We start from the raw sequence: 24,868 nt of genomic DNA, 5'->3' as shown, positions 1-24,868 counted from the left end.
CAAGGCTCCGGCTTTGTCTCTTCACTTCCAGGTGAGGCGTGACACCTGGCCTCCTCAGTATCTAACTGCCCAAAAGGTTTGCCCAAAGACAGGGAGGAGAGAAAGCTCATTCCAGCAGACAGTGTAAGGCACAGTGTCCCATGAGGTCAGTTTCCCTGCCCAGGCCACCTGCTCTCTGTTTGGTTCAGCTTGAAACCCGCCACCTCACCTTTGTCCCCTTCTCCCCCTCAGTCTCATCGCCTTGATGGCACCTCCCAATACAGCCTCAGCTTCACGTCAGACCCTCATCTTCTAGGGAACCTGGGCTAAAACACAGGTTCAAGTGGCAGATTGGACAAGAGCCTTGATCATCTCTGGGAAATATTGCACAGGAATAGATATCAAAAGCATCATGGGTAGAACTGGCCCAATGTGACTCCGCCATGGCCTTTGGAAGCCCCAACAGGTCTCTCAATTCTCTCCCCTGACAGCACAGCACTGAGAACATGGTTCATAAGTCGTTGTTGAATGATTGGATGAGCAGACGTGCATGCAAGCATGAGCCTTATTTAAATCAAAAGCTCATGTAATTTTAATCAACTCTATTTTTGGCTGTGCATCCTGAGTGAAATGTTTAATAATCAGTTAAAGCGGGAAGGAATTAGCCTTTCCTAGTGTGACAGATTTTCCGTTTTTCATCATAAAGTGTTCCATGATTCCTCAGTTTCCATTGGTGGTGGTTCTTTCATACACGTCTCTCTGCCCACAAGCGTAACTGTTCTCATTTTACTGCAAGCTTTGTTGACCTCTGCTTTATTGACATCTGTTTTGAGCTAAACTTCATTTCCAAGATAAGAGTTAGAATTTGGCAATCCATGTTCAATGATGACTCAATCTATCTTGTGCTCAATGCTAAAAGGGAAGACAAATTTGAAGCACAAACCTTCTGTGCCAGCTTTAAAGTTTTTCACTAAATTCTTATTTCTGGAAAGTGTGATTATAGAGTGTCACTCCTGCTTCCTTGGATACAGCACTGAAGAACTTGGTCCCCTTTTCAAACAGTCGCCATGCGCATGGCTGTCAGAAAGTTCCATTTTTAGCTCTATTTGCATTAATATTGTAGTTGATCATATTTCCTCTCTTTTACTCTTTGTTTTTTGTTTTGTTTTGTTTTTGTTTTTTGCATTAGGGATCAAATCCAGGGGCATTTAGCCACTGAGCTACACCTCCAGCCCTTTTTTATTTTCTATTTTGAAACAGGGCTTCACTAAGTTGCTAAGGCTAGCCTCCAACTTGCAATCCTACTGCCTTAGCCTCTTGATTCGCTGGGTTACCACCTGGCCCCTTCTTCTCTTTCAAGGGATCATTGCAGAATCTTCCCCTTAAACTCTCCTAGTTCAAGAATAAGACAGGTCAACTCTCCATATTTAGGTAGAAACTCAGCTGCTTCTGTGCATATGTGAGGGTCATAATATCAGTTCTGTTTCTCCTGACAGCAAATGTAACAAAAAGATGAGATTGATCTTTCCTCGTATTTATTCCTGCAAATAAATTACTTAGTGTTGATGAGAATAAAAAAAATAGGCACAGGGAAGAGGAAAAGCTCTCCTGCAATGCCTTTCTTAGTGTCATCTGTCAGAATTTAGGGACAAAAGTGTGCTTCAGGATTCCTGCTGCCCATCTTGGTCATCATTTCAACAACCAGATCTACCTCAGAAAACGTGAATGCATTTAATTTTTGAACATAAGTAATACAACTTATTTTGAGAAACACATCAGATTCAAAAATATCTCTGTATTTCCATTCAGGCTTTTTTCCCTCACCCTAACATTTTACAAAGCTCTAGCCATGTTGCACATGGAACTTGGTTATTTCTTTGGTTGCTTGGATATCAAACAATTTTAATGTCATTATAAATTCTTTTTCAAAAATAATCTTAAATTTCCCTTCAATAATATTGAAAATTTCTTTTCTCTTTTTTCTTTCTTTCTTTTTTTTTTTAATTCCCAGTTTGCTTATGATTTGACTTTCTTATTATTCTGTTTGGAATTTTTTTTAAGTAAAAGGTAATTTAAACATTTTTTTCTAAATTTCAACAAATTACCCCAAACAAAAAATTACAATGTTAAAAGGTATTGTGAACAATTCAAAAGATCAAACTTGAAACTTGCCTACCACCAAAAAGAATTTTGAATAATAGTAGAAATGTTGATAACCAAAGAGCCAAAGAAGTACCTGGAATAATGGGGCCAGCTCTCACTTTGGGGCTTTTGAGAGTGTGTGGGGCCCACCTCAGGCGCAGAGTCTCTTAGCAGACTTTTAATGACACTGGGACTTCAAAGGCACCCAAGAAAGAGAAAGAAACTGAAAAGGCAGAACTGAAACACAGAAAATAGGCTGTTAGAAGGCCAACAATTGGGGTGATGAGTGTATGGGGGTATCAGTGGTGGTGTGTTTGCCTGGCATGCAGAAGGCCCTGGGTTCAGTCCCCAGCACTGAAACGCCCAAACAACAACAGCAGTCATTTCAACAAAGAAAAAGTAGAGTGATCGCTCCGCTTGAAACACAAAGATTGTCTTATTATTTTAAATGCATTTGCTGTTGTGCCAGACATATTCCATTTACCAGGCAGATGCGTTCTCCTCTCCGGGGAGCTGGCCTTGCCCCTTATTTGTGGTTGAGTTTAGCAAGGGGGGACCTTCCAGCAGGAAAGTGGATGGAGGATGGAGCTGTAATTTAGAAGTTAGTTATTCTCCCAGTGCTCCAGCGGCCAGCATCCCTCAAGGCTCCCGCCATTCCCGCTTATTTGGGAGACACTAGCCCCAGGGACCACATCATCCTTTGTAGCTTCCTTTGGCTTAGCTCACACCTTGTAAATAATCCATTTATTGAAAGATCCTTGGATTATTCTACTTCAATTATGCTGTCTGCTTCCTGCTGGAACTATTATAACTATATGAAAACTATCTAAAACATGAGAAAAGAGAAAAATGAAAAATTAAGCGAACAGGAAAAGATATATGAACCAAATAATAACTGTGAGAAAGCTGGATAGTTATAATAACATCAGACAAATAGAAATGTTATGGTTGAAAAGAGCCGTGTGTAGTTCCATGTATCAGTATATAGAAGATCCCTGCATATTGATTAAAGGTTTGGTTCAATTCCGTAAGTTCCACTTCTAATCTTATATGTAATTCATAACAGAGCCTTAAAATATATAAAGCAAAAATTTGTTAAAAGTACAAAGAAAGGATAAACACACACAACAAGGTTATATAGTGTGCCTCAAATATATTTGGTAGATAAAATAGCAAAGATCCATAAGAATAGAAAATTTGAACATCACATTTTGCTTGAATAGCTTGTGTGGCTGGGCGCAGTTGTGCACACCTTAATCCCAGTGACTTGGAGGCCGAGGCAGGAGGATCATGAGTTCAAAGCCAGCCTCAGCAAATTAACAAGGCCCTAAGCAACCCTGTCTCTAAATAAAATACAAAAAAGGGCTGGGGATGCCTCACGCCCCAGGATTCAATCCCTGATCCCCCCCACAAAAAAAAGAAAGAAAGAAAGAAAAAAAAAGTAAAAGAAAGAAAATGGAATGTGAGAGTGTATCTGGGCATAAGTGGCACATGATTGTAATCCTACCTACTCAGGAGGCTGAGGCAAGAGAATCAGAGGTTCAAGACCAGCCTGAGCAACTTAGCAGAACCCTGTCTCAAAACAAAATAAAATTTTAAAAGGATTGGGGATGTTGCTCTGAATGTTCATGGTTTTAATCTCCAGTACTGGGGAAAGAAAAAGCCAATGTGTTCTTGGGTACGATTTCCATTAGGTCCATTAAATCTAAATTGTCCATTGTGATATTCTAAAATCAGGTGAGACAGTTACCTTTCTGATTTTGATTTCTAATTTAAGTATAATGCTAAATATCCAACTTAAGATGATAGAAAAAGACCAACCACATAAATTCAAAGAACACAGAAAGATTTTTAAAATAGCAAAAATTAATGAAATAGAAAATAAACATAAGTACACAAAATCAACAACGCCACAATTGGTTCTTTGGAGAAATTGATAAGACTCGATAAGAAGTCCAATTAAGGAAAAACTAAGAATACTATATAATTTCAGGAATGAAATGAGGAGAACATGATTATAGATCTCATAAGCTTTAAAATTATTAAGAGGATATTGTAAACAATTTTGTGACCAAAAAATGACCTCTGAAGTGAAATGAACAAATTTCAAGAAAAAAATACAACTTAGCAAAATTGAAACAAGTTGAAATTAAAATTAAAATTAAAAATGAAATTGATTCTATAATTTAAAAGAAAACTCACAGCCAGATAGATTCACTGGCATGTCTACTAAACATTGAAATGGAAGAAGTGATGTCAATATTCCATAAACTATTTTAGATGGTAAGAAAAGAGGGAAAGAGCCCACAAATACTTTGACAAAGCCAATATATCCTTGATATCAAATCCCAAGAGCATATAACAAGAATGGAAATTTTTCTGCCAACTCAAGAACACAAATCTGAAAGTTCAAAGTCCAGTATCATAAAAACTAAATCCAACACTGTTTAAAAAGTAAGATTCTCTATTTCTGTTTTCCTGCCCTTCTTTTGTTTAATCAGGTACTTTTCAGTATTCCGTCTTATTTCCTCTGTTAGCTTTTCAGCCTTCCTTTGAGCGGTTGCTCTCTGGATTACAATATGCAACCCTTAAATTTTTGCAGTTTCCTTAAAATTGAGAGTGAAGGGCCAGGTGCGATGTCACACACCTGTAATTCCAGTGACTCAGGAGGCTGAAGCAGAAGGATCACAAGCTTGAGGTCAGTCGCAGCAACTTAATGAAACCCTGTCTCAAAATTTTAAGAGGGCTGTGGCTGTGGCTGTGGCTCAGTGGTAGAGCACCCCCTGGGTTCAATCCTCCCGTGGGACTGGACAGTTTCACACTTCACAGACGGTAGAACCTGGTGGCCCTGTGATTCCATCCCCCACTCCCTCATTTGTGCTTTGGTATCTATTCTACCTCTGGGTACATTAAAAACTTCCTGTTTCAGGGATGTTGTTGAAGCAATCTTTTAAATAAATGAAGAAATAAAAAAGCTACTCTTCAGTGTTTACCTATACATTTGCCATTCTCAATACTCTTTCTTATTCCCTGTAGATCCAGATTATCATCTGGTCATTTTGCCTCAGTTTAAAGAATTTCTTATCATGCCGGTTTGTTGGTAATGAATTTGCTCAGCTTTGATTTATTTTAAAACATCTTTGTTTCAACCCTTCTTTGAATGGTATTTCCACTGGATGTAAATTTGGAGCTTAGTAGTATTTTTTTTTAATTTTAGCACTTTAAAGATATTATGTTTTCATCTGACCTACATTGCTTTCAATGGATAATGTTTACGTTTACCATGCAAATGTTATTTACCTCAGAGCCAACTGGTATACTATAACATTTCCTTTCTCATGTAAGCTAGCAAGCTGGCTGTATACAAAATGAATAAACAAACAAAAAGCACATTTTCATATTCCAGGAACACACAGAACTTCCAATTAGCTTTTTAGTGCCTCCCTACTAAATGTGAAAGAATGCCCAAGAATCACCAGACATTGGAGGAAATTACTCAGCATTAAAGTAGACAAACTCTCACAGAGAATAAACTTGGAGGGAAAGGAGCAATTCAGACAGCAAAAGGAAACTTCCAACAACTCTGTCATCCTCTGGGAAGAGAAATTACTTTGTAGAAACAGGAACAGGCTGCAGCATTTTTTAAATGAACATCAGGAGAACCCCCCCCAAAAAATGGGTTAAAATGTTTAAATAGGAGGCAAAAATTAAAAGTTCAAGCCAGGCATCCACCTGTAGTCCCAGTTTGAGGGGAGGCTGAGGCAGGAAGATCCCTTGGGCCTAGGTGTTAAGAGCCTGGGTAACACAGTGAGGTCTCATCTCAAACAATAATAATAATAATTCAGTAGATAAGTTATAAAATAAACTTGATAACCCCCCCCCCAGAAAATGAATCAAAATTAGGAGAAGATGCTAAATATTGACCCAGTAAGAAATTATGTATTGGAGGAAGAATGGGGGAGATGTATGTGTGGAATGGCTTAAGAGAACTGGATTCTCTGCTTGCTGGCTAAGAAGTCATCAAATGATGTCTCAAATTGAGAGACTGGGACATAGCATATGAATTTTTTTTTTCCTGTGGTGCTGAGGATTGAACCCAGGGCCTTGTGCATGCTAGGCAAGCACTCTACCAACTGAGCTATATCCCCAGCCCTCACATGAACATTTTTAATGGGGTGGTAAATGCTAGAAAAACTGGATTAAAATGTAAAAGAGGCTGTATGTGGTGGGGATAGCAGGATTCCAAGAGGTAGAAAGGACTGAAGCAAAGAACTGGGTTACATCCTCTGTTATAAACCTTGGACCATTGTTTGACTTTTCAAACTATTAACATATTACTTTGAAAAAAACAGAAAAATATTTAAAAATGGTATTCCTGTGTTCCCTAACCTTGTAGATGCTGTTAGGAAAAGTGCTATGCTGTGCATTGTTTTTTACTAAATGTATATAGTAGTTCCCCACTTTTCCATAGTTTTGATTTCTATGGTTTTAGTTTCCTGTGGCCTGGAAAAATTAAAAGAAAAATTCCAGAAATAAACAATTTAACTTTACATTGCATGCTGTTTCTGTAGGATAATGAAATCTCATGTTGTCCTACTCACCCAGCTCAGAATATGAATGATCTCTTTCCCCAGTGTATCCACTACCTGCCCATTAGTCACATATTAGCTATTTAGGTTACCAGATCAAGTATCTTGCTATCACAGTGCTTGTGTTCAAGTAACATTTATTTTACTTAATAATGGCCCTAAAGTGTAAGAATAATAATGCTAGCAATTTGTATTTGCCAAAGAGAAACCAGTAAGTGCTTTATTTTTTTTTAAAGTATAAAGGTGAAAGTTCTCAACTTAATAAGGAAAAAAAGAAAAAGTATACGCTGAGGTTGCTGTGATCCACAGTAAGAACAAATTTTGTATCTGTGATATTATGAAAAGGATAAATAAGCTCATACTAGTTTTTCAGTCAGACCTCAAACTGCAGAAGCTATAGCCGCAGTGAGGGAGAAGTGATGAGTTAAGATGGAAAAGGCATGGAATGTAGGTTGTGCATGTACAGGAAAATCATAGTATTTAGAGGTTCAGTGCTATGTGTGGTTTCAGGCATCTGCTGGAGATCTTGGAACATACCCCCACAGATAAGAGGAAACCACTGTCTTTGTTTCTGTACCTTACCCAAATAAAAACAGGGGCTTAACATTCTGGGATCCCTTTTCTGGCATTTGAAATACCATCTATCTGGGGTTTTATGGCTGCAGGAACACAGGGAAGACACTTCCATATCTCCTTTCTTCTGTCTCTAAGGGTATGTGTGGGGCGGAGGGTGGGGTACACACTCTTCCTTATCCTCCTTTCCAAGTCATTTTCTAGATTCCCTTTATCCTTATCCATAATGTGGACTTAAAGTGCACTTCTAATTATGGGTTAAGTTTATTGAGTGAATGCTGGCATTTCTCTGTGTGTTTGTATAATATACACACGGTACTTTTAATAATAGCTTTATTGAGATATAACTCACATACCATAAAAATTCACCCTTTTAAAGTGTTCTTATATAACGGGGCTGGGGATGTGGCTCAAGCAGTAACGCGCTCGCCTGGCATGCGTGTGGCCCGGGTTCGATCCTCAGCACCACATACCAACAAAGATGTGTGTCCACCGAGAACTAAAAAATAAATATTAAATAAATAAATAAATAAATAAAGTGTTCTTATATGTACTTTATAAATAGATGGAGAGGAAACCTTCTTCATTTCTTATGCCCAAAATTCTACTTTAAACTTTGTGGCTTGAATATAGCCCTCAGGTGACTGGTTCCCTGGACTCAGAAGGAAAATCCTTCCACCAGAGTGTTAGACAGGAACATATTTACTTGATTTTTCTAGGCCTTTCTTCATTTACTGCTTCAGATAAAGTCTCCGTGCATGGTATGGGGTGCAGGTGGAGAACTGATAAATTCTTTATTGTTAATAACTTCTCCTACGGCCAGGAAAACGTAGGAATTCAAAGTATTAGCTCATAGTCTTTAATCCAGCCAGACCTGTCCCCCACCCCTACCCTCTTTGTCTCCAGTTGTAACTTCCCCTCTCAAGGACCTTTAATTCTTAATTCAAAATGCTAGGCAGAGAAAAGCTTGATTACTGCTGGCTCTTTCCTATTGGCAAACTCAACCTTAGACTTTCCTTAATTCTGGTTCTTTCTTGAATAATAGGAATAATCCTGTTTGTTCATTAGGAATTTAATTCATTGAGGGGACATGCTGCAGTGAAGATAGTGAATGACGATAAAGCCCTTTATTGGCAGCCTCAGATGGCATTAGCTGCGGATTATCCTCTGCCTCTCGCAATTACAGTCGCCTGGGCTTCACTGTTGACATGTGGGGGCCAAGTGCTGCAGTGCTGGCCCCCGGGGTTTAAGCAGGTGGATTTGCAGTTCTTTCTTCTACAGTCTCAGGAATCTCATGGCCAAAAAAAAAAAAAAATGAAAGAATTTGGATTTGGACATCTTTTAAGAACCCCTCCTACAAAGTAAAGAATTCACGATACTAGTCGAGTTTTTGTCACAGTAAACTTGACCAGGCTTGCCGCACATCTTGAACGGCAATACATTCTTCTTGAATGTTTTGTCCAAAGCAAGGCCAACATTGTGTAATCCTCCTGCCTCTGGGTGGCATTTCTGTTAATCATGGACTCTGGTGGGGCCTGGGGTGGCCCTGGATGTGGTCTGCCTTCTCCTCTTCCTTGTATATGACTAAAAAGAAGAAATTAATAATAATAATAATAATAAAAGCTTCTTTATCCACAAGTCTCATCTTCTCAGCTAGAGTCTAGCCTCGGGAGTGACCAAGGGTGGAGGGAGCTGGCCTGGGGAACCTCATTCTGGTGCCTGTGCACAGGATGCCGGAGGTGAGGGACAGTGTTGATTTTTTTGAGGACAGGGACCCCCTGAAGACCAGAGCTTCAGATCAGCTCCTTCCTGTGCACCTCCGCTTTGATCTGCTCTGCTAAGTCGTTGGTGACTGACCCTGCTGACTCAGTCAAGCTAGGGCTGAGGCTGGGGCTGGGGTTGACTGTGTGGAGATGTGATTCTCGTAAAGGAACCGATTCCCCTAGATGGCCTGTGTGCTTTCCTTTGTCTGCTTTGGAATCAAGGGTCCAGTGATGACAAATGCTGTGGTGTAGCCATTTGGCATTAAATGTTAAGAGCCCAACCATATCTTATTCTCTGACCCCGTTGTTCTACTTGTCGGACTGTGTCCTGAGGAAGTAGCTCAAACTGTAGCAAATGATATTTCTGGCAAGTATATATATATTATTAAAAGAAGAAGGAAAGTGGAACACATGTTCTGGTATGATCCATGATAAGAGATTGTTAATGAAATGGTTACATTTTTAGAAATCCTGTCTCAAAAAAGGGGGCATGAGGAGACTGGGTTAAAATCCCCAGTACCAAAGAGAGAGAGAGAGAGAAAGAGAGAGAGAGAAAGAAACAATGACATTTATATGGCAAAATGTTTTCCTTTCTCCCAAAATTAATATTTTAAAATATTAATTCATTCATTTAGAAAACATTGAGCACCTACTATGTGCCAGAAATTTGCCACATACTGAAGCTAATGCACCAGCTAAAAAAAGACATTTTGCCCCAAAACAATGAGCAAGTAAATAAGTAGGACAACTTCTGAACCTAATGAATGTGATACAATGCTGAGGGGAGAAAATGCATTTGCAGAGAAAACAGCCCAGAAGAAAGTGCGCCGCAGGAGCTATCGATGATTTGTACTTTCTTCTTTATTTGTTTCAATATTTAATAATTTGTCTCCTTTTATAACTAGAGGAAAAATAACTTCCAGTCATACTTCAAACTCATGCCATACATTTTATGCCATACACTCAATGCCGTAAATGTGGAATGATTCTTTTTATGTCCTAGGAAAGCAACGGAAAATAGTAACTCCCTTGGTAGAGAAAGCAAAAAAAAAAGAGTGTATAAGTATGAGAGAGAGAGAGAGAGAGAGAGAGAGAGAGAGAGAGAGAGAGATTGTCATTATCTAAACCACAACCTGAGGTCATGTTTTCCAGATCCTGCTTGTTAGGAAAGATGGGTTTCCAGGTAGGTGAAGGCATTGCCTGGAGCCCCCGCCTTCAGGGAACCAGCTCTTTTTCAGCGCTTGGGAGTCAATTCTGCAGCTTGTTAGCACACTACTTGGCCCTCATAGGCTCTGATAAATATCTTTTCTTTTTTTTTTTTTTTGGAGGGGGGTAGTATTAGGGATTGAACCCCAGAGCACTTAACCACTGCCATATCCCCAGCCCTCCTTTTTTATTTTTCATTCTGAGACAGGGTCTTGCTAAGTCGCTTAGGTCTTCTCTAAGTTGCTAAGGCTGGCTTTGAATTGCAGTCTTCCTGCCTCAGCTTCCTGAGCCACTGAGATTACAGGTGTGTTCCACCACGCCCAGCTCTGATAAACGTCTTGCATGTAAAAGGAACAAAAATAAAAGCCAGATGTGAGCAAAACACTTTCTCATGCCCCTTGGACTTGCCATGAGCATGGCTGCAATGTACTTTTAGGCATCTTTTGAAAACTCATCATTTGTTCCCAGCAAATAATTTTGGTAAACTGAGCTTCAAATTTTATCAAATCAGGAAGGGGTCTAGCTCTTAATTATATGAGAAGATGCTCAACTTCTCACGTAAGAGAAATGTGAAGTTAACGTCTCTGAATTATTGGGTTGGCAATCCCAGCCATGGTCCCCAGTGTGGAAGAGCATGCCCCTTTTAATGCCTGGTCTTGCTTCTGTGAATGTGACCTGAAGATCCTCTTACAAACGTACAAAATGATCTGGTCTTCAGATTTTATTTAACAAACACACAGGAGGCAGCACTTGGATGCCAGTCACTGTTCCATGTGCTTTGTTATCATTAATTGTTTAATGTCCCAGACAACTCTATAAGGAAGAATTATTACTACCCCTACTCTTTAGAGGTAGATACTCAAGAACAGAGATGAAGTCACTTGCCCAGGGTCACCCATCGAATAGAGGGCAGAGACAGCATTCAGATACTGTTGTTCCAGAGCCCTTGATCTCTCTCCCTCATTGAATCCTTCTTTGCATGACCAAGTTTGCAGCACAGGTTACAAGGTGACAGCACTGTCTATAATTGCAAAAGTCTGGAAACAACCTAAATGCCCCTCAGTAGGGATTTATTTAGGTAAGCAATGCTACATGTCCCTGGTACAGCAAAGGAATGATTCCCATTGTTAATGGGAAAAGCAAGGTTCAGAAAGTGCTATGATATGTGTTAATAAAAAGGACAGGGCAGGATATATGTTCACATTTCTATTGAGTAAGAAAAAAAAATACCTCTGGAAGGATGCACAGGGAGTAGGTCACCGTGGTCACCCATGGGGTGGGGATGGGAGAGAGAATTCCACTGTATTCCTTTTTATACTTTTGGAATTGGAACTATCTTTGTGTATTACTTATTCAGAAACATAAAAGCTTTGACAACTACTGCTTTTTAGTGTTTTTTTAACTATGCAACAGCTTTGTCGATAGATTTTTTTTCATTGCAGTTTAATTTTTTTTTTTTTAAGTTTATATATGTGAACAGGTGAAACAGTACATGCTTATGGCTTTAAAAAACTATCAGTCTGGTCTGGGGTTGTGGCTCAGTGGTAGAGTGCTCACCTAGCATGCATGAGGCACTGGGTTCTATCCTCTGGGCCACATTAAAATAAAATATTAAAAACAAATATTAAAAACAAACAATCAGTCCCTAAGGGAATATACTAAAAGCAAAGTGTCTTTTCCGTTTCTGAGCCCCAGCCTCGTTTCCAGCTCCCTCCCCAGAGGTGGCCCTGCTGCTGGTGCTGGGATTCTTTCTTCTCCCTCTCTCCCTCCACATGGGGAACACCATGCATCCTAAGTGTGGAGCAGACCCTTCTGTTTGTTTTACCAAAGCTGGATCTAAAAATAAGAACCTAATCTCAGTGAGTAGGCCTTTGTTGGGTGTATTTGAAAATACCCTTCAGGGCTGAAATAAATTTCAACTCCAATTATAGCCCACAGAGCCCGTGGCCTCTGTCCCTGTGTCGTTACACTCCCCGCTTAATCACCGTTCATCACTCAGTGGTTAAAAAGCTCAGGTTCCTTTGTGGTTTTGAAATGCAGCTTTAATTTGATCCTAAGGATTTGAGGACGGATGAAGATTCATCTCCATGACTGTTTTCTGCTCCTGCAACTACATAAGGCACCTCCTATGTTACCATTATCAAATGTGCGATATGGGTTAGGAAGCATATTAGAGAAATGGGCCACCATGCAAGTAAAAGAACTAAGCCTATTGGAAGATTATGTACTAAGAAATGATCTGCTTGGGAATGTTTTTTTCAAGTCGAAGGACCTTTCCTACATCCTCTGATGCTGGCCAGGCCAGGAGAGGTTCAGGCAGTATAGGCTCTGATTCAGGGCAGTGTCTTAGTCTGCTTTCCGTTGCTATAACAAAATACCTAAGACTGAGTAACTTATAATGAACAGAGGTTTATTTATTAAGCTCTTGGTTCTAGAGGCTGGGAAGTCCAAGAGCATGTGCTGACATCTGGAAAGGGCCACCTTGCTGCATATAACATGTCAAAGGACATCACATAATGAAACAGATCAAGCATGCTGGCTCAAGTTTCTCTTCTTTTTCTTTATCTTTTTTATTTTATTTTTTTATTTTTATGTATTTCTTTTTAATTATATTTAACAATAGAGTCTATTTTGGCATATTTATACAAACATGGAATATATCTTCTTCTTCCTATAAATATCATCATGGGGTCCCATCCTCATGAGATAAGCTAATCTCAACTACCTCCCAGAGGCCCTACCTCCAAGTTACTATTAACATGAATTTGGGGCTTAAGTTTCCAACACTTAAATTTGGGGGTGCTATTTAAATAATAACTGGCAGTTTAGGGGCTGGAAGCTTTGGAATCTGGTACTTTAGTCACCTAAGGCAACAGTTAAAACAAAACAGTGCTTCTAATGTGCCACACGGTGTAACCAGATCAAAGTCTACTGAGCTTGGACTGGTGAGCTATAGGACCAATTCTGGCTGTCGCTTCAGCCCACCTACCTAGGACTATATGGTTTGCGCCCACAGGCCTGTGGTATGTTGATGAGCCAGAGTCCTCTGATTTGGATTTAAAGAGTCTAAGAGATTCCCAGAATTGGAGCAAAAGATAAAGTTGATTGTGGCAGAGCTGCCCACGTTGCAAAAACTGTCTGTAGGCAGTTCTCTGCCTGCCATTTGGAGGCAGAGATGGGAGTCTTTGAGATGAGCAGAGTGACAGTAGAAACACAATACATATCAAAGAATCATCATGATACATTTTCTTGCCTAAAGCATTCTGATTGGCAAGAAACCTCATGACCGAAAAGGAAATGAAAGCTAGAGATTTTCCCAGCTGACACGGATAAGCAGCTGGCAAAAGCATTGTTCATAGCTGGTCACAGTGAGGATTCATCAAGGTCATTCCTGGTGGGTGTGAGAGCATCTTGTTTGGAGCTAATTCAGTTATAAATACACTCTGAGAGCCCAGGCAGCAGAGTTCTATTGGCATGAGCAGTGTGTCCTTGGGCAGATCACTCTGGCCCCTCATATAAGAATGATGGTAAGGACCTTCTTAACATAGATGCCCTGCCCGAATGCAGGGGACACTATCACAAGAAAAGGAGGCCTAAACCAGCCACATGTGGCTGACCCTGCCCACAAGTATATGTCACATATCTGTCATGTGTTTTATGACATCAGCAGTTCACCTGGAAATCACAGGCCAGATTTCCCACTTCTCTTTATAGCTGAGCCAACCTCATCACATGAGCTGCCATTTCCACCTGGAGGCTATAAGCAGAGCAATGTCTGCACCACTCCCATCACAGACTGGCTGCCTTCGCATCAGCTCCTGTCCTCCCCATGCCTGTCTACCAAGAATTCCCCAGCAGAGCTTGGCATGTGTATCGTTCATCCTCCTCTTTGCAAGCATGTTCCCCCTACACTCAACCTCTGTAGGCTTTTGAGTTTGTACCAGCAATACTATCCCTAATACTGCCCTGGGCTGGCTGTGGAGGAAAGCACAAGACCAAGTCTTCTGTGCTCTAGAGTTGAAGATCCAAGTTGCAGGGCCCCTCAATACAATCTAGTGATCACAATTGGAGGTTATGAGACAAAGCTCCCAGTCAGCCTGACACCCAGGTTACCACTGAACATCTCAAGGGGGACAAGTTGCTATTGCCATTTGTTGGGGAGGCAGCATCAAGAGAATCTGCTGTGAGACCAGAAGAGCCAAAGATACTCTCCAGGAGGGTGGAGAGTATAATTGAAAAACACCATTACCCCTACCAATACCCCACCCGCGCCACCAGCAAAGACAGAAACATAGGGCAGCTCAATAGCACAAGAGTCCAGGAGTGCTGGCTGGCTTGCAGCAGTGGGACATACAGAGAGAGCAGTATGTGGCCTGGTGGTTAAAGTACACCTGATTAGTAGGTGAGCAGGCAGTGAAAGCCATGGGCCACAGCGATAGAGGCCTATGCACAGGTAAAGGAGCACACAGGTGTATCAAGAGCTTCCTGAAATAACTCGGTGGGTCTGTTGCCTTCCAGGGAAGTTGAAAGAGTGGAGCCTCATTTTATACGGCACAGCGGAGCACCCCTACCAGACCTTCAGTTCCCATCAGTCCCGCTCGCGGATGCTGGAGCTCTCAACCCCACAGCTGGAGCCACCCAAGGCTGCTAAGTGGCTGTCCCAGACTGAGGGGCTCGAGGATGAAGAAGATTACACAGGTAAGGAGTCGGAAACAAGAGGACATGGCTAGCTCCCTCGAGTTTGGTTTCCCACTATAACTCTCTAAGGTGGGGGCCATTCCTGGCAAAAGGCAGGGTTGTGGTTGTAGGTCCTCTCTTGCCCTGAAGTCATAATAATGACCGTCATTTGCACTCACACAGCTCCTCCCATCCAAGTCTCTCCTAATGTCTTACAGACCAGTAAGTATGCTTCAAACCAGTAAGTATTCTCTGACCTTCCCAGGCTGGGACACTGAGCCCCTTCTATGCCCCACCAGAACTGGGATGTGCTACCCCAGGGACACTTCCCTTTCCTCAGAGGTCCCCATCACATGGCGCAGCCTCCTGACACCCTCAAGTCCATGCACTTTCAGTGGCCAGAATGTGGGAAGGAAGCAGTTACTATCAAGGCCTCAAGAAGGTTAGGTTCTGGGAACATAGCCAGGAAAGGAGCTGGAGGTAGACAGTCCACCATCCTTGAGGGTAGGATTGGAGACCCAGAGAAGGGAATCATCAGTAGAAACTGATACTACAGAAGCATCCTTTAAAACTCTCAGAACTTAAGATGCCTGTGCAGATCCTTTCTCTCTAGCTATCTTTTGCTAAGATGGCCCTTGGCTCTGAGCCTCCGGCTCATTTTCAAGGTAGCCAAGAGCCACAGTCCCCTAACAGGGCTTTGGACATCTCCTGATACTGTTCTAGATACAGGTTTTTTTAACACATTAGGTCAAAAGTGGTTCCTTTCCCCTTGAGCCACCCATCTCATGGTGATTTGTGTGACACCAGGTGTTTCTGGTTGGGCATATTTTTCTTAGCTAAATATTCTGGCTATTTGATAAATGATGGGTGATATCACAGAATATGGATGATTTGAATTATCCAATATCCTCTGAAAAAATAATAACAAAATGGAGAATTCTACCAATACAAATCAAGCATAAATTATAGTTGATTCCATTTTAAATTTCTTTCACCATTTCTTTAAAACAGAGCATTGAATTATGTATGGACTAATCTGCTCTGTTTCCCCCTGTGATTTATAAACAGTGGCAAGATTCAGTAATTATTAATAAAGAACTGTTTTTTTTTTCCTTAAAATCTGCTGCTGACTCCCAGCCTCATACACTGGAACCTCAACTGTCAGGCTGTTCTCAGTCTGCATCACTGAGCATGGCCTGAATGGATAGAGGGGTTTCCAGGGGAGTGAGATGCTTTCCTGGCTCTCAGAGAGGCTCCCTGTGATCTCAGGGGCAAATGGAAGGGTGGACCAGCACTAGCAGAAAGAGTGTGCCCAGAAACCAGGACAGAGGGAATAAGAACCAGAGGTTGCCGTGATGTGAGAGCCAAAGGAGAAGGACGGGGGACAAGGAAAACAAATTTAGAGACCAAAGCAAGGTCAAGGGGGATGTGGAATGGAACTTCCAGAATGTGGGGAGCTGACCATGGGCAAACATTGCATTGAGGGTGTTGGGCCCAGCTTGGCAGAGGTTTCATCTGGACCCTGTGGACAGAAGGGCAGGGGAAATATGATGGAGCAGTGGTACTAGGGGCCAACCACAGGGAGGACCAACTTTCCCCAGGATGAGAAATAGAGGATATGAACAAGGGATGGAGAGGGAAGTCTAGGGACTGCAAGGACCTCCAAATAGTAGCAGGCAACATGATCCACTAAAAGGGAGCAGGACCCTTACAGGGGGTGTTGAACATAGCATTAGCCCATCTTCTGTTGCTATAACAAAATACCCAAAGCCAAGTCCCCAAAATACCCAAAGCCAAGAAAATAGATTTATTTAATTCACAGTTTAGAAGGCTGGAAATCCAAGATTAGGAAGGTCTATCAGTCTGACCTCTGGGGAAGGCCTCATGGCTACATCACAAGATGGCAGAGAGGTGTGTGGAGTGGCCTCACTTTATAACAACTTGCTCTTGCTAAAACTAACAGACCCAGGGAGTTAGCATTCATCCCTTCCAAGAGCAGCACCCCTAATGACCTTGTCCTAGAACCTACTGCTTAAAGGTTCCACCACCTCAATACTGTCCTACTGAGGACCATACTTCCAGCTTATAAACCTTCAGGAGACATATTCAGAGCATCTTACCAGACCAGGACCTGGCCAGAGCCAGGCAGAAAAGCTGCCCTGCAAAGGGAGCCCTCATGAGGTGGACCAGGTGGCCACCAGACACTGTCAGCCCACATCGCTCCCTGGGAATGGAGGCAGAAACAACAACCAGAGTTATTCTCCAGGCCGAGGCAGGAGGAAAGCTAAGGTAGTGGTGAATTCTGGAGTTCCTAAGGTAAAGGAGGGTGTGGACAGTGACTCAGCATGGTGGTGGGGGTCTGGGGACCAGAGGGCCTGGCAGGAAGAAGTAGAGCAGCTACAATGGACAGAGTGAGACACAGGAAAGACATCAGCCAGCCATACTGAGGGTGGACAACTTTGCAGTGAGGACCAGCCTGCCGGACAGAGCCCCCTGGTGGCCACAGTAGAGACAGAGGCCACCACCAAGACACTTGATTAAAGAACAGGCTCTGGGCTGGCCTCACCCCAAGAACTGGAATTCAGTAGGTCTGAGGTGCTAGGAAGTCTTCACCTGTAGCCAGCACACATGTGATTCCAGGTGGTGTGGCCTAGAGAGCCAGCAGATGCTGAGACAAGCAAGGACATGGCAAGACACAGGGAGGAGTTCAGGTCCCTACCAGAGAGTGGCAGAGAGGCCAGGACAGAACTATTGTGGGAACAGAGGAAAGCCTGGGCTTCAGGAAAGAAGCAATTATTGAGCTTCTTGGAAGGAAGATGAATGGGTGGAGGACAGCTCGGGACAGTGTGGCCGTCCACAGAGGACCATGAGGGGAGTCAAGAGAGCATGTCCTCTTGTCTAGAAAACAGACAAGGTTCTAGGACAGCAGACAGGTACATAGCAGTTGGTTCACAGTGTGCATGGTGTGTACATGTAGGGATTGAATGGGGTCATAGGCTCAGTATAGATGAGACCAGGGGCTCAAGAGCATTAAATAACTCACTTAGGTCACCTAACAGTCAAGAACGAGGCCAGGCACAATGAGAGCCGTCTGTTATTCTTGTTGGCACGTCTTTACCAACCAGCTTGACTTTTGCATCCTGCTCCAAGTCTGATAGTGTTAACGGAAGTAACTTTCCCTGGGTGCCCTTTTGTGGATAGGGTGAAGGGCAAAATAGGTGCCAGTATCTTCTGAATCCACTGTTCCTCCAGCACAGTCTGCACACTAGTGACAAAGTCCATCGAGAACGCCCAAGCTGCTAACGCTTGTTTTATTTGTATTTTTTAAATTCTGGATTTGCTCCACAAAATTTCTAAGATGGAGTTTTTAGTTAGCCTGTGTCAGTTAACTCCGTATGCAGGTGGGGTCAGCTGTTAGAAAGCCTGTTCTGCACGTTAATCGAACGTGCCTTGTACTGGGAGCCTCTGCTAGGAGTGGTAGAAAGTGGCCCAGGAAGACTGTGGGTCTTGGAGGAACTTTCACTAATGAAGGAAAGAGGAAATGCAGGCATAAATATAAATTGCAACACAAAGAACCCAAGTTCACCCAAAGAATAAGTAATGGGTGTACCAGAACATTCTTAGAAGTGAAGGAGTGATTGGGACAAGATGACCAGCCAGGTTTCATTTACAGTGTTTCATGGAAGAGATGAATGTGGATATTTGGCTTTTTAAACAGTCCCAACAGAGAGTCCCATGTGGGGAGGTTTGTTTACAGATATTTATCTAAGTATCCTCAGCCCTTGGATGGGCAGTTTCTCCTCTTGACCTTTCCAGCTGGGGCTGGATGTTGCTGGAGACCTTGATGCTGTCTCAGAATTCTGCTGCCCTGCCTTGCCAGGGGTTGGTTCCCCTCTGGATTGTCATGAAACTTTCCACCACAGAGAGGCTGGCTCCAAGGAGGACTCTGGGGGTGATATCTATATCCCATGTACCAGCAGCTATAAACACCAGTCCAGGCCCTCCCCTCAGGCTATTCCTCTCCCAGAACATCCTGGAACCTTGTGTATACAGGTGGTGGGGACATTGGCACTTCTCCTTGTTCTGTCCAGTCTTCTTTCATCCATACTCTAACCCCTCAGCCTTTCAGCAAATATTTACTGAGCACCTGCTCTGTGCCAAATGCCATTTTTTTAAAATATATATATATATATATATATATATATATATATATATATATATATATATTTTTAAGTGTAGATGGACACAACACAATGCCTTTATTTGTATGTGGTGCTGAGGATCAAATCCGGGTCCTGCCCATGCGAGGCAAGCGCTCTACCGCTGAGCCACAATCCCAGCCCTCCAGATGCCATTCTAAGCACTGAAAATGAGTAAGCTAGACCAGATCCTGCCTGTGTGGTGCTACCATCTCCAGTGCCTGGAGGAAGAGAAGATTGGTCTTCCCAACACACACACCCAGCTCCCTTAAGATGGAGGGAATTCCTGCAATCTCAGCCTCTTGGAAGGCTGAGGAAGGAGGTTCACAAGTTTAAGGATAACCTGGGCAAATTAGCAAGACCCTGTCTCAAAATTTAAAAAAAAAAAAAATTTTTTTTTGTTAAAGGACTGGTGTGTAGCTCAGTGTTAGAACACTTGCTTGGCGTATATGAGGCCCTATTCAATCCCCAGTACTGAAAGAAAAAAAAAAAAGGTATGATGAAACAAAGCATTCTGAGACTACCCCCACAAATGGCCCCGGACACAGTGCACAGAAATCCAAATCAGATGAGAATCAATTCCAAAATAGTAAAATAGTGCAGAGCTGGAGGGGAGGGTGTGGTTCAGTGATAAACTTTGGAAATGTTAGGCTTATCTAGAACACCGGACTAGCCAGCCAGGACCAGAAGAGGCAGCAGTCCAGAGCGTCCTGGAGATGACCACGGCTCTGAAAGGAGTACGCAGTGGGAACACAGGCAGGCAGAGACCCACAATGAAAACCTGGGAAATATCAACAACGGTGAACCTCCAGGAGGGTAGCAAAATAACCCGAGTCTGACATTGGGAAGGCCGGAGACTCTTGAAGAAGGAATGAAGAGGGCTTTGTATGCCTCAGCAAAGACCCATTGTGAGCCGCTGAGAATGAGGACTTTTGTCTTACCCTCCCATTTCCCCGTGAAATGCGGGTGGCCAGCAAATTAACTCTTCTTTGCTTCTGAACTCACTCCCCACCCCTTCCAACAACTCAAACCTTGCAGAAGGTTTTTTTCCCTTCCAGAGACTCGGGAGCCTTCATAATGCCTCATGCAGTCCCTCCCTGGGTCCCCTCTCAGCTATCCAGGAGGTTCCCCCTGAGCTGTTTCCCCATAGAAGGGATGGGGTTGGTGGGTAAGTCTGGAATCCCAGCACAGACTGGCTCCCACGGCTGTCACTTATGCAGAACAGGAGGGAGAGGAAACCTACAAACATGCCCACCCCCAGCCTAAAAGGATGGATGTTGAAAGCCAGCTCATCCCTGACTTTTATCAGGAAGAGACCCAGAACAAGGAGTTTGCTGGAATCTTTGAGCTTCCCTACATTTGTGTCATTTTTCCAACCACATACAAGCTCAGGGTTAGAATTCAGGGACCTGGGAGGACTTAAGGGAAGATATTGGTGTCCCACTACTGAGGGCAAGAACCAGGGAGGCCAAAAAGAAGTCTGCAGGAAGAAGCCCACAGCAGCAGCACTCCACTCCCACCCACCGTGTGCAGCCAGCTCCCACTCACCCAGTTTGACACGCTCAGGCTCTGGCTCTGTCCACCCTGGCTCTTGAAGCACCAGCTGTACCAGGTGGTCCAGACACATAGAAATCCATCCTCATTCCCGCTGGAGCATGTACAGAATTCTCTCTGCACTCTTCCTCCTGCCTAATTCATGTTGCCTCAGCACCCTTGGTGGCAGCTTTCCTAACACCTAAAACACCCCCAAATTGCATTGCTGGGTCCTTCACAGTGGAAATCAGAGAACTGACTGGTCCCAACATAATGACTGTGGTGTAAGTGAAGGAACTTAATACAGGTTTTCCCTGCCTCTCTCTCCTCCATCCTCCTGCCTCTCACAATCCCCATCTCCTCACTGACCTTGGCTCTCTCCCAGGTTGCGTTACTTGTTCTCATGGTATTGCTGTCTAGAGTGTTGGGCTCTCTGACACTAGATTTCTGGCTGGGACCACATCCCATGGGGCCTTCTTGTCTGTCCACCCAGCCCTCACAGAACCAACACTTTAAAGGGAAATCCTCCCAACCTCATCAGGCTGCCACATGCTCTGTCGGGGACCACAGGGGACTGGATTGGATGGAGAAGACATCTCTCTGGATAAAGGAAATGTTTTTTCTTTAAGGTGTGTGCCATCCAGAGTGTGGGAACAAAGGCTGTAATGGCCCCAATGCAGACCAATGCTTGAACTGTGTCCATTTCAGCCTGGGGAACGCCAAGACCAGCAGGTAATGTGTTGGGGCCGCCATCGGCACATTCTGGAGCTCTGCTAAGGTGGCCCATTTCAAGCTGTGTAACACCCCAACAAAGAAATCGCATTGAAGTTAACTGCCTTTTAAAAAACTGTTAATAATTTTCTGTTCTAATCAAACGAGTAATATGTGTTTATTACAGAGAAATCTGAAACTGTGGCACTTTGGTGACCATGTTTATAAAGCTTTCTTCATCCATTTGTGAAACAAAAATGGATCATATGGAATATGCAAGTGTCCTAGGGGCACTGTAGATACGTATAACTCAGGGGCGGCACTGTCAGCCACACAGGGCCAGATGGGACGCTGTGGCTCTCGGAAAACATGCTGCAGCCTCTGGCTAGTGTGGGGTTTTCCTGGCAGCTCCCTGGAAAGCCTGTGGGACTAAATGCTCCCGGAGGGAAGGAGCTGGCAGAGCTGATGTGGGAGCCCCAGGCATGTGGCCAGCTGTGTAGGCTCACGCTGGCCCTGCTGAGGTGAGCGTGCACACCTGCAGGTCCTTGCAGCCAGGACCTGAACTGCTGGCATCACCACCCTCCCACATTTCCCTGTCAGTCTTGCAGCTGCTCTGCTTTTTATTCCTTGGTTTCACAAACCTTCCTGAGCACCTGCCACATGCTGCTCAGGCCAGGCCTGGTAGGCCTAGATGACACTGGGAGCTTCCTAAAGGGCCTGGGTGACAGATGTACCTGAAAGCTGCTGGTGCACACTCACGAGGTGCAGGCCTGGCGCTCTCAGTGTCTGGAGTTCCCAGTCCCAGGGCGGTCCCAGTGCACTCAGCACAAAAGCAGTTGTCCTGGAGCTTTATTCAGTGCCCGAGAGACCTGCTCCCCAAGGGCACCTTTGGTAGGATTTTTGCAGAACCAAAAGTTCCAAAAGTCAAATACCAACATCATGGTGCCTGTGGGAGGCCACAGGTACCTCAGAACTTCCCACCAGGATGGCCTCCAAGAGAAAATAAGGCTTCTTACCCAAGTCCTCAAACTTCCATCTGTGTCCTTAGGAACCTCTCAAGGGTGCTCACCAAGACAGGACACTCCCTTATGACTTAACATTCCCCCCAGGGCCCTCATGTCCTCAGTGTCTTGCTGAGTCTGCAGGGGTCTCCAAGCTCTGGGATAGTATTTCGCCCATCCCTATGCAGGGGCCACACAGGGGTGGGAGGTTGATTCACAGGAGCTCTCACCTGTACCTGTTCCCACAGGAAGTGCGTGAGCTCCTGTCCCTTAGGCTTCTTTGGAGACACAGCAGCAAGACGCTGTCGCAGATGCCACAAGGGGTGTGAGACCTGCTTGGGCAGGAACCCAACACAGTGCCTGTCTTGCCGCCGCGGGTTCTATCATCACCAGGAAACGAACACCTGTGTGACCCTCTGTCCTGCTGGATTTTACGCTGATGAAAGTGAGTGGCATGTCTGAGGGCATGAGAAGGCATGAGGCAGCTCCCTGTCGCTAGGCTGGCATCCCCTCCCGGGGAGGACTTCCCTGGCCTTGGCTCCCTCTTGTACTCTGTTGTTCTCAGCAAGGACCTTTCACAGGAAAGGCAGGAGGGAACTACATAAAATCAGAGTGCTCAGACCTGTCAGTTGGCAGCAGATCACCCAAACACCTGGCAGGAGAAGTTCAAAGTGATGCTGCAAAGAATTCGGCAGACCATGCAATTCAAACGTGTGCAAGACAGTGTCCGCTACTGAGGGCAGGCAGATATGTGGCTCGGCCACAGCTCTCAGACACCAGGAGAGGATCCCCTGCTGGCTCTACTATAATTTCTCCTCTTTCTTAGAGGAGACAGGTGTCCTGGACTGGGGCCGGAGCCTCAACTTGAATTTATGGAATTGAGGATCAACACTGGGGGAAAAAAAACCTCCTGGATAGAGCTGCTGAGCTGAAATTGGGATTTAGGTATAGGCAAAAGGTTTACAGTCCTCCGAAAATGAAGAAGTACCTGAGGGGATAAGAATTGGGCTCAGAAGGGTCTGTTTTTTGTGGGGGCTCTTTATAGGAAATGAACATACCCCTAAAGGGTGGGCAGTATTTTCCTCATCTTGAAGCTGAGAAATGGTAAAAGACCCACAGCTAGTAATGACAGGTGGGACTTGAACTTGGAGCAGCCCCTCCAGGTATCCTGTGTTTAGAAGGTGGGCAGAATGGGCAGTGTTATCATGCACCTTACCCTAAAAGAGACAACAGAGGGTTTGGGTTAAGTTGATGGAGATAATGCTCAAACAAGTGAAAGAGGTTACTGTTTTGATATTCAGGATGTTTTGGTAGCAGGGCTCCTCTCTGGGCCCCTACTGTGCAGGATCCAGCCTGTCATGCCATCACTGTTACTCCTGGGGAGAAGAAGCCAGGAAATCTGTAACGACATATAAAGCTACCAAATAACCAGACACTCTTCAGAGGGGAAACAGTCATAAGACACATTTCACAGCCTTTGCGAACACCTGCCCTGGGCTGCCAGCCAGACCTGTTTTCAGGCTCCCTCATACTACCCCCTTCCCAGGGCCAGAATCAGCCATCCCTTCATTCACTTCAGTCCTTGCTGAACACCTGCCATGTGCCTGTGATGCCACCCGTGGCTCCAAGGAGGCTGCACTGAGGTGGAGCAAGCAGCCCTCTGCTTCCAGATTCATAGCACTTAGTAGTGGCACAAGGCAGTGTCTATGAGATGCCAACATGAGTGACTTATGTAAGTGAAGGTGGGAGTTGAAGTGACCCAGAATTTCCCTGGGTGACATGATGGCTTGTCATAGGTTCCTATCTCCCTGTATATAGATGCTGAGTCTTCAGAAAAGACCCCTGTGAAAGCTCTAGGGGAAAAAGGTCAGCGGCATCCAGGCTCCCCCGCCCCATCAAGTTTATAAAGATTTGCACCCGATTAAACTCTACTCAGCCAGGAATTGGCTTCCATCCCTGTTGCAATAAGCAGAACCAAACCATGCTTCCTCTGAACAAAGAACCACCTTCAAAATATGGTAGTTATTTAAGGACTTTGACATATCCCAGAAAAGAGTGGTAAGACACTCACCAGTGACACTCTCCACACCTGAGCACAGGGTCTCTACCTGGCCTCTGGGTGTTTCATTATTATTGGATCCTTTCTGGAGATAAACACTGGGGAAGAGCCGCCCTCCCGCACCTGCTGTGAAATGTTGGAGGCTCCTTTTCCAGATTTGATTTCCTCTAACCTGCCCCTTCTGTTTTCCTCATCTTGCTGTTTTTCTCCAGGTCAGAAAAACTGCCTTAAATGCCATCCAAGCTGTAAAAAGTGTGTGGATGAACCTGAGAAATGTACTGTCTGTAAGGAAGGATTCAGGTAACCCTCCGCGCTTTAAAAAAAACGTGAAGAATGACAACCTGTTGAAGCTGCATTTAGTTTCTGTCATTGATTCACCAAGTTTTTGCATCTTTTCTTGAAAGTTAAAATGTCAGAAGCCCGAAGCCTCTCAGAG

General features: G+C 44.0%; 1 protein-coding gene across 4 annotated transcripts in view; it reads left to right on the top strand.

The window, feature by feature from the left end:
* Nucleotides 1-24,868, top strand: part of Pcsk6 (proprotein convertase subtilisin/kexin type 6) — a 185,759-nt gene that overhangs the window by 144,776 nt on the left and 16,115 nt on the right. For 3 of the 4 annotated variants that reach the window (XM_078051270.1, XM_078051269.1, XM_013356335.4), the window contains exons 14-18: nt 14,771-14,950; nt 15,113-15,151; nt 21,291-21,393; nt 22,622-22,818; nt 24,645-24,732. In XM_078051270.1, coding sequence (XP_077907396.1) covers nt 14,771-14,950; nt 15,113-15,151; nt 21,291-21,393; nt 22,622-22,818; nt 24,645-24,732 — 607 coding nt within the window. The remainder of the gene's footprint in view (nt 1-14,770; nt 14,951-15,112; nt 15,152-21,290; nt 21,394-22,621; nt 22,819-24,644; nt 24,733-24,868) is intronic. The other variant, XM_078051268.1, reaches the window with a different exon arrangement.

This window comes from Ictidomys tridecemlineatus, chromosome 5, assembly GCF_052094955.1.
Source record: "Ictidomys tridecemlineatus isolate mIctTri1 chromosome 5, mIctTri1.hap1, whole genome shotgun sequence".
Classification (NCBI taxonomy): Eukaryota; Metazoa; Chordata; class Mammalia; order Rodentia; family Sciuridae; genus Ictidomys; species Ictidomys tridecemlineatus.
Note: the sequence above shows the minus strand (reverse complement) of the source record. Positions and strands in the feature narration are given on the sequence as shown.